General features: G+C 34.4%; 1 protein-coding gene across 1 annotated transcript; it reads right to left on the bottom strand.

The window, feature by feature from the left end:
• Positions 1–1759: 1759 nt before the first annotated feature.
• LOC124396702 (trypsin-1-like) lies at positions 1760–8468 on the bottom strand. Its single transcript, XM_046865923.1, has 6 exons — positions 8322–8468; positions 4287–4307; positions 3439–3601; positions 3086–3354; positions 2512–2657; positions 1760–2405 (listed from the first exon to the last, which is right to left on the bottom strand). Exons 1-6 carry the CDS (start codon positions 8380–8382, stop codon positions 2169–2171), a joined length of 897 nt encoding a protein of 298 aa, XP_046721879.1. The 5' UTR covers positions 8383–8468; the 3' UTR covers positions 1760–2168.
• Between the last annotated feature and the right edge of the window lie 2048 nt (positions 8469–10516).

Below are 10516 nucleotides of genomic sequence, written 5' to 3'. Positions count from 1 at the left end.
AAGTTTGATGTGTTCTCGATCTAGTTTTGCTTCATTTAAATTTGCTCTGATTGGACAGAAACAAGCAAATTAAAACCAATAAGAACAATGTTTGAAATCAGAGTGATTTTTTTTTTTTGTTATAAATGTAAAACTGATTTGTACACTTGAAATTATAATTTTATATCACATTTCAGACAATCTTCTATTTGGATTTATAATCTGGTCACCTAAGACATAAAGGTTGACAGTCAATGGTCACTTTAATATCATCGTCTGTAAAACTACTCATTTTTGGCATTATGCTAAATGTTATTATTGTTATTAATGTTATTAATGTTATTATTGTTACTATTAATGTTTCCATGTATGATACTGTATGTATTTCATGACCTTTTGCAAATGTAACATCTGTCTAGGGACTGCAGGTGGAAATTAGCATTTTTTTGCTATAACCTGGCACATGACATCTATTCTTTCTTAGACTAATGTTCTCTGTGCATTGTCCCTGATTAAGTACAAATAAACCCATTCACCCGGGTTCGATTCCCGGTCAGGGCGCCATCCCCAGCCACTCTCAGTGCCGGTCCCAAGCCCGGATAAATTGGGGAGGGTTGTGTTAGGAAGGGCATCCAGCGTAAAACATGTGCCAAATCAAACGTGCGGAGGATCCGCTGTGGCGACCCCTAACGGGAGAAGCCGAAAGAAAGTTTTTAAACTCATTCATTATATGCAATCCGCCAATCATGTGGCATCAGCACAATGCAAAACATCACTCAGATGCATATTCAAGAGCTTTATTTAATGTTCCTATTAATCATCAAAATGGGGGAAAATGTGACCTCTATGACTGTGGCATAGTTGATAGTGCCAGATGAGAGTACAGTATTTTATATATTTTGTACATGAATAGGCACAAATACAGATTGTGGAGCGTGAGTGTGTACTGGTAGGTTGAAATATTTTCTTCTGAAATGCACTCACCGCAGGTGCTCATAAACAATAACATTTCTTTTACGGAAGTAAAAATGGGCCTTCATGAAGACAGTATTGTAGCATCCATTTCTGTCCTGGAAATCGCTCAGTCCGACTACGCTTCGGGTTTTCCCCGGAAGCCCACTGCAGCTCCTCGCGGATCATGCTCGCCAGCTCATCCGCGTTTCTCCGCCCTCCATTCACAAACCGGCGCTCGGCCACGCCCCCGATACTAAACACGTGAGCCCTTACTTAAACCCTATAGAACAATGGTCCCCACTTATTGTCATGCCTGTCAAAAGAAATAAAGGAGTAACACTTTTTATACACCTCTTCTATTCTATTTTTATTTTGTATGGTTTTGTAAGTTTTACATGCATAAGATTTTTGGACATTTTGAAAAATAGAGCTGTCTGTATAAATCGAACAAAAACTTTGTGCATTAAATATTATTACTTGTGTAAGTGTATCACAGCATGTTTGGCAACTCTGCGTATGGAGGAAAAAGAAATAGAGGGGGGTAGAATTCAGGCAGGGGGTTTACATTCGGCTTGCCTAAATAATACCCCTAAATAATACAGCTGTCCATGTTGTTAGATTTAATGTAGTATTAGAACCAGGAAAACATTTGACCCAATCTTCCGTGTTTTTAGTGCCATCTACAGGAAATACGACGGTACTGTCCGCGTGCACGCGAAGGGTCTGAATTAGGCACAACACCGGTCCCAAGCCCGGATAAATGGGGAGGGTTGCTTTTCGAAGGGCTTCCAGCGTAAAAACGTGCCAAATCAAACATGCGGATGTCCCGCTGTGGCGACCCCTAATGGGAGAAGCCGTAAAAAAGTTTTTTATTGTATAAAACAGTAGAACATGTACATGTACATGCACATGTATTTATATATAGAAGCATTTATAACAGTATATGTATCTATATCCACAGATGCATCTGTCTATGTAATAGATCTATTATAGTACAGAACCCAACAAAATGACAAGGTTCATATTCATTGGATCTACAATAATAAAGAAAACTTATAATCATACAGTTTACAAATAAAAGGGGAAAAGTTGCTTTTTATGCAATTAATGCATTATTTGTTATAATTATGCCAAAAGACAGAGAAACCAATGCTTAAATTGCCAATTCTTTTTCACTTGTTTCACATTTCACAATTAAAATGTGTCTTGTCTTGTCCTGTTTAATTTGGCTACTATCAAAGGAAGATATAGAGCAAGAGGAGAAAGGAGATGATGGAGAAAGAAAGATGTATAGTGGAGCCACTGGTGCTGCTGGTGCTGTTGATGGTGCTGTTAATCCAGTCTTGGTACTGAGACACTCTGGTGTACACACCCGGAAAATTAGGCAAACCGCAGCCCTTGCCAAAGCTCACAATCCCAGCCTGAGTCCATTTTCCACTGGATGTAGACACCAGTGGACCTCCTGAATCACCCTACACGATTAACAGGTGTTAGCTACATGTCTGCTCTTCTACCATGACACTGTACCAATGTCACAAATTTATATAGCATTTATATGGCAGGTGTTAGATTTCTTACCTGGCATGAGTCTTTTCCTCCCTGAGTTAAGCCAGCACACAACATATTGTCTGTGATAGAACCAGCTCCATAGGTATTTGCACAGTCACTGTTACTGACAATTGGCAGCTGCACCTCCTGCAGGGTTTGAGGAGATGGCAGATTCACTGTGAAGACCCAAGTTTAAGATTTACTACATGACCTCCCATAATGAACCGTGCTGAAATATCCAACTGGGAATGACGAGCTACCAGCGATGAATACAAAAGCCAAATCATTTCCCATAAGTATTTTCCAGCTCACGTTTTACATGAGTAATCTAATTAATTTCTACGATTTTTTTCATTGTTGTACAACTTTCTATAATTCTGTCTATGATGTTGCATCAGTAGCAGTGATTATAAAAACACACAAAGATTAACTGGTTTGGCTAGCTTGGTTTTGGCTGGTCAGACCAAACTGGATTTTTTAGCAGAAAAGAATGTTCCACAGCAAGGAGTGATTCATTTCCTTCCTGGTTTACATTTCAAATAAGTCTGATACATTAAACTAATTTAACATGCAGTCAACTTGTTTAAATCTAGGTGTCACTCACCACCTGAAGAGATTTGACCAAATCCTGTGACCCAGACATTAGTACCAGCAGGTAAAGAACTGCTGCTTGTTGCGAGGCACACCGGCCTGACATAATCATTGATCGTCACTGGACTGGAGAGCTGGATTAGTGCAATATCATTGTCATTGGTGTTTGCGTCATACTGCTGGTTCATGAAAATTTTAGTCACGCTTTTTGTCTGCATATTGGGATTACTTCCATCCAAATTTTGCATTCCCAGTACGAGTGTGAAAGAACCTGCAGAAACACTAAAAATTAAAGGAAAAATATATTAACACAAATATTACCTACATACTATATTATAATTCTCTGGTTATTTTAAAATTAATTACCTTTTGAAACAATGAGCAGCTGATAAGACCCAGTTCTTATTGATCAAGCTGCCACCACAGAAATGGCTGCCACCTGTTTGAAGGCTGACCTGCCAAGGCCAGGACCCAGAAACAGCATCTTGACCACCCACAATCTTGGTGTTAAGTGGAGCCTGACCACACCCTGGCAGAAAAGAGGGATGTCATACATATACTACCTGGAAAATGACTGCACTTAAGAGAAGAACATCCATTACTACATTCCACTGTAGACACTGGATTAAAATGCAAGAATTCTTACTAAAATACTATGTTCAGGCCACTGATATTAGGGGTCATTAAATCTTGTCAGATCTTTTTATGCATCAGCATGGTTTGCTCATGGTCTTCTATTTATAAACTGTTATTTGCTGTATGTGTTTTTTTTTTTCAAGTTTAAATGTATGAAATATATTTTTTTATCTTTATCTCTTAATTCTTAGTTTCTACCAAATAGCACCAAAACAGATTCCCAAACCAGATTGACAAAAAATGCAATGTTTGCCATGTCATGCTAACATCAACTAAGCTTTAATCCAGAATAAATGCAAATATTCCTAAATAAAAATTTATACACTGGCTGCAACATCTACTGAAAACACTTCTTGAAATGAGACCATTGTGTGATATTTCAGATATGAAAATAACTGATTGTTTGTTTCGCTAAAATATAACATTTTATTTCAACATTTCTCTTTTGGAGAGTTCTCTTGGACATCACGTTATAGCAAAACGTGCTATACCAACAAAACAAATCTGCTTAATGTGATATGTATCCTATGTATTTCAAATAAAGCAAAAGTGTTGTGCTGACTGAATCAAGAACTTACCATCTGTTTGGGCGAATGATCCTAATGGAAAAGAAAAAGAGAAGCTCAATGCTCAAACCACTATCAACAGACATGTCAGACAGTTTTTGTTTTCTCAATATAGCATAATCCAACATGCAGATTATAATTATTAAAAGAGAAAGCTGTATTTAAAAAAAATAAAATCAATGAAAAGTTCTTTTTTTTGCAAACTGTCAGTGAGTAAAAAAAAAGATTTTTATTAGAGCAATTACAGTAAATTTTACTTTATTACAATTTTATTTAAAATGTATACCACATTGCTGTTTGCAGTTTGGTTTGTATATTAAAAACTAATGATTAAATATAGTATACAAACAAAAAGAGTAGGGAAAAAAGAAAAAGATTCACAATGACTGAGTCAACACAGTAAGTAAATGCACCTGTATATCAGGGGTCACCACATGAGTCGCCCGCGTGCCTTTTCTAAAAATAGCTCACCATAGCGCCACTTACCAGTGAGATGCATCTATTTTTTTTTTGTTGCTATTCTTTTATAAATCACACTTGCATTGGTGTGGATTTGAAAATGACAATATTAAAAAAAATCTTTAAAAAATGTTTCATATTAGATTAGAGCTAGCTGGTCTCCAAGTTGATTTTTGTATGTTACTTAATTGATAATCTGTACAAACATGATACAGCGTAGTGCATGATTTGTGAAAAATTGTTAGTGGCTAGTGAAAATGTTGTACAAGTGACTATTTGAATGATTGATAAATGATAAATTAAGCAAATGTGTTATTTCAGAAATGTGTATCAAGCTGGCAGCCCTTCACATTAATCGGTACCCAAGAAGCAGCTCTAAGTTTCATAAAGGTTGGTGACCCCTGCTCTATATCTAAACAAGAATAAGGCATAAGAGAAAGGCAGGAAAGAAAAACCTTAATTCTGTTCTTAGTGCTTCAATAAAAAGCCACCTTGTGTTGCCATGCAGAAGTGCTTTTTTTATGTTTCTAAAAATAAGTACATTGTAATACTGGTTCAGTAAGAAAACAATTATTACTAAAGACTCGATTGAAGCTTATTGCAAGAAAGTACTCATTTTGGTAATTCTAGAAGTGGTAGGTTTTGCAAACTTGTCTGAAAAGTTTTAGTGAGTGTTAGTTAGTATAAAAAGATAGCAAATAGAAAGGACACAACGCATAAATATACTGATTAAGCAGAGGTGGCAAAAGTACACACATCCTTTACTTAAGTAGAAGTACAGATACTCATGTTTTAAAATACTCGAGTAAAAGTTGAAGTACTGATTATACTTTTTTACTCAAGTGAAAGTAAACAAGTGTTGGCTCTGACATGCACTTAAGTAAAAAGTAGTTATTACTTTAACCTGTTTTAGTGTCACATATCATGATATTAACGATAGATAGATAGATAGATAGATAGATAGATAGATAGATAGATAGATAGATAGATAGATAGATAGATAGATAGATAGATAGATAGATAGATAGATTGTGCAAATAGTGAAGAAAAATATGTAGCATATGTACAGCATGTGAATAAATATAAAGGCTATAACAGTGCAGAGATGTGTGGACATAATTAGGAAGTACAGATAGATGTTCTAAGGCTATGGCATTGAAATGTGCAGATGTGCAAGCTGAATAAACAAGTCTAAAAAAAAATATATATATATATATATATATATATATATATATATATATATATATATATATATATATATATATATATATATATATGCACACATTATATACACATATACATGGATGTGAAATGTTGGGCAGAATGTACAGTAAGGATATAAAGATATAAAGATACATATAGATAAAAAATAGTGCAGATGTAATGAGTAAAAAAGATATACTATGTAATATGTACATTGTATTATTGTACAGAGGTTATCAATCAAATTCAATATTTGACAACTGAATCGCACATTTCTATCTGTTCTAAATGTACCATATATAAATACTTCCTGTTTTCAATACTTTAAGCAACATGGATTGCATTGAGAAATATGGATGCAACATAGAGCATGAACACAAAAAATCCTTGTCAATATTTTAAAGTAATAATGGTGATTTAAATGACGTAAATCATCAGGACACCAAACGGAACCTTTGCTATGTTTCCACACGGACAGTTAATGAGGTGATACCGGAGAAACTGCACCTCTTCAAGTCAAATCAAGACGCTTTTATATATATATATAATCATAGACATTTTACAGGTTTGAATGATGTATTGTTTTTATCTGTTCAATAAAGTACATACAGTAAATACAGTAATTTAAGTCCGGTTCGCCATTATGAGGGAAAAACCCACAAAACGCCACCCAGAGGGTTAATTGTGTAAAACATGGCAGATTTGGTGTTTGATTTGAGACTTGGCGCAAAAATAAAACAAAAGTTTACTGATTACAAATAATTTTCGGTGGATTTTATTTATTTGTTTCATATCTTAGTAAAGAAAGGACGTCGTAAATTAGTGTATGTTTTGCTGGAGGTTTTAATTTTGCCTCTTTTATATTTAGTTATTTATTTATGTATTTATATTTTTTATAAAAATGGTAAAACAGAAATGCACGCTGAATTAATAGCGCGTTAATACAATTTAGTGCCGTTTAAAAGAATTTTGCAAAACTAATTAAAAACGTTGTTACCATGCTGAACATCCACATATAGAACACAAGCAGGGAAAAGATGATGACGATGACGATCACGTGATCAGGAAAGTATCTGTTCTCAATGGATTAAAAGTAACGAGCCAGTTTTGAAAATGTAAGAAGTAAAAAGTACAGATATTTGTGTAAAAATGTAATGAGTAAAAGTAAAAAGTTGTCTATAATAAATAGTGGAGTAAAGTACTGATACCAGAAAAATCTACTCAAGTACAGTAACAAAGTATTTGTACTTCATTACTTCCCACCTCTGTGATTAAGTAAACACACTCCATATATCTCAACAGAACTAATCAAAACATAAAAGTGTAACGAAGCACCTTCATTCTGTTATTAGTTCTTCCAATGTAGCATTTTGAACAAAGGACACAAAGCAGCTTTACGTATATAAACAGATTAAAGACAATGTAATTATTTGTAATGTTTAAGCCAAAGGTGAAGATTTCTACTGTGTCTAAAACATTGCTGGTAACATTGACAATCTTGGACATATCAATCTTTCAAAAGTTTTATAATTAACATGGTTCTGCAACTACTTTGCATTTCTTTGAGGGCTCTTTAAATAAATACACCCTGATCCCAATACTGATTTATGTTGGTAAAAGCACACATGCTGGTGATTCACCTGCTTAGTTATTGAATTCATTCCACTACCTGCGTGCCAGAACAGAGAAATATTTTGATGTATACATTCCTTGTACCCTGACAGATGGGCAAACCAGTCTAACAGAACTAATTATAAATATAGTATGATAAATGATAACATCTCCAGTGTGGGTGGTTAAATATTTTAAACATAGTTGTAGTCAACAAATGCACGTAAAAGGTTCAAAATCTCATCAACATCAAATGCCTGAAATGCCTAAATGTTCTTCAATAACTTCTGTCCTGTCTGAAAGGTGTAAGGTGTAAAGGCGCAATAGAACGTATCACTTATTATTCATTTTATATTGTGGTCCCTACAAGATTAGAATTACAGATGAATATTGATTGTTATTGCATTTGTGACATTTTCTTGAATAAACAATTTAACTTCATTTTGTACGAACTGATCTGTAAAATAATCTGTCATGTGAGTCAATTAAATTTAGATCAATATTTAATCTCTATAATAACAAATAAAAAACAGCCAACATTTAAACACTTAACATTTCATTAGATAAAGCATCATCTGCATAGATAAATGTATAATACAATACACTTGTAGGAATCTTAGCAACAAGCTAGGAATTGTGATATTTACTCTTTTAAAGACTGCAAAAATCACCTGTAAGTTTTTGCCTTAAATGTTATATACAGCATGTTACCTTTTATATAGATGACAGACTAAATGTAATATTCTTCAAAACCATCACTTCTTTTTCACTTACCTGTAGAATTGAGGAGTAGACCACATAAAACACACACGCCTTTCCACAAATTCATTTTCATGCTCTCTGGTCCTGATGTAATGTGTCTCTCAATGTCTTTGTTGTAGTATAAGTAAAGCACACGGAAATTAAACCTCCCCTACCTGTGTGACCTGTTACATGTCAGTTCCCCCACTCACCTGCTACAACTCAAATAATTCTCACTTCCAAACTTGATTTGAGATCAGCCAGAGGAGACAAACAGTGTTGATGTCCTGGACTTCTGCACATGCATAAATTACTTTTTTAAATATTTAAATTGCTATGTTTGGTAATGTCCTGTCAACAAGTTATTGCACATTGTTTAATTTTATTTATTCATGCTAGTATTAAGTGTATTTTTATTTTAATTTTTTGGAAAAAGCCCCATTCTCTGTTGCTGCTCAAAGAGAGGATAAATACAAATAAAGGTTTACAGTAAATTGTGTAGTTCAGTCTGCCACACCCATTCACAGAAACTGCAGGAGTATCTGAATTATCTGTTTAAACCTACCTAGACTATATGACAACAAGTTTTATATACACAGACACACACACACACGCACGCACGCACGCACACACAATATATATATACATATATATATATATATATATATATATATATATATATATATATATATATATATATATGTGTGTGTGTGTGTGTGTGTGTGTGTGTGTGTGTGTGTATAAAACTTGTCATATAGTCATAAAAGAAGTGGGTGATTTGGGACGCGCACCACACACACACACACACACACACTGTTTGTGTGTGTGTGTGTGTGTGTGTGTGTGTGTTTGTTTTATGACGCGTCCCTTGTTTACAAACGCGTCCCAAATCACCCATTTCACCCATTTATATATATATATATATATATATATATATATATATATATATATATATATATATATATATACACACACACACACACACACACACACACACACGCGTTTGTAAACAAATATGTGTGTGTGTGTGTGTGTGTGTGTGTGTGTGTGCGCGTTTGTTTTATGACGCGTCCCTTGTTTACAAGAAAGGGAAGGTTTAGTAAATGCACTAAACTCAGCTGGATCTCTTTGGACTTCCTGAACTGGTGCTTCAGCAGTCACGTTAAAGCCATGGATGATTCACAGCCTCTGTTGGAGTGAGACAAGACGTTGGGTTCCAGCTATCAGGATAGATAAATAACAGGTGTTAGGATAGGATATCAATATGTATTAACACTTTCAATTACGGTATATTCGATTAAGTGGCAATGTGATAATAAGCTTAACTTAATTGATTAGAGCAACTAATCAATTGTCTTTATCTGGAGATATAAATGTCAAGTCGTCAGAATATTTGTAAAATAATTTTTCTAAGTAATTTTGTCGTTTCATAAAGGTCAGTGGTTACATACATTAGGCAGTGCTCGATAAAGACGAGAAAATAAGGATAATCAGTCATCAGAATTTTTTCAAGATGTTTAGAGCCAGGAATTATGACTTTGTTTTTGATGTCATATATCACCTTGTAACTTCCATTTTTATCTGTAAAAAATGAATAAATTTGGCCACCCTGTATGGCATCTGCTATATATATATATATATATATATATATATATATATATATATATATATATATATATATATATATATATATATAGCAGATGCCATACAGGTGGCTAAACTGCGGCTCTCGAACCGCATGCGGCTCTTTGCCTGGTTTCATGCGGCTCTTACGTTCATATAGAAGTTTGTGTTTGTGTTTTTTTTTTATGTGCGTGTTCGCTTCGCTTCAATTCAATACGGTATTTTAAGACTTAAATGCTCTTGCCCCTACTGGGAAACTTCATTTCATTTTCATTTCACGCACATGCGCATTTGACGAAAATACCGTAATGAACTGAAGCGAAGCGAACACGCATATAAAAAAAACACAAACACAAACTTCGATATGCAAAATGTTTAACAAAATTTTAAGTAAACAATTTGTATCAATTTCGCTCTCAGAATGGCAGGGAAAAATGCACAGCAAAACGAAAATATGAAGATGAACACAGGACGTTTTTAAGAGTGGGAGAGTTTATATTTTTTGTTCTACGTAATGACAAGTCATTCTGCCTTATGTCAGGCGTCATTCAAAGTTTCAAATCTTCAGCGCCACTTTAGCTCACTCCATGCTAACATCAACCAGG

The sequence above is a fragment of the Silurus meridionalis genome, chromosome 14 (genome assembly GCF_014805685.1).
Source record: "Silurus meridionalis isolate SWU-2019-XX chromosome 14, ASM1480568v1, whole genome shotgun sequence".
NCBI classification, from domain to species: domain Eukaryota; kingdom Metazoa; phylum Chordata; class Actinopteri; order Siluriformes; family Siluridae; genus Silurus; species Silurus meridionalis.
Note: the sequence above shows the minus strand (reverse complement) of the source record. Positions and strands in the feature narration are given on the sequence as shown.

Excerpts from the sequence above, each read along its gene's own strand:
- LOC124396702 (XM_046865923.1), bottom strand. The coding sequence starts at position 8,382 with ATGAAAATGAATTTGTGGAAAGGCGTGTGTGTTTTATGTGGTCTACTC. Across the intron at positions 3,602-4,286 it reads ATCATTCGCCCAAACAGATG|GGTGTGGTCAGGCTCCACTT; the intron begins GTAAGTTCTTGA and ends CTTTTCTGCCAG. Across the intron at positions 2,658-3,085 it reads TGGTCAAATCTCTTCAGGTG|TGAATCTGCCATCTCCTCAA; the intron begins GTGAGTGACACC and ends GGGTCTTCACAG.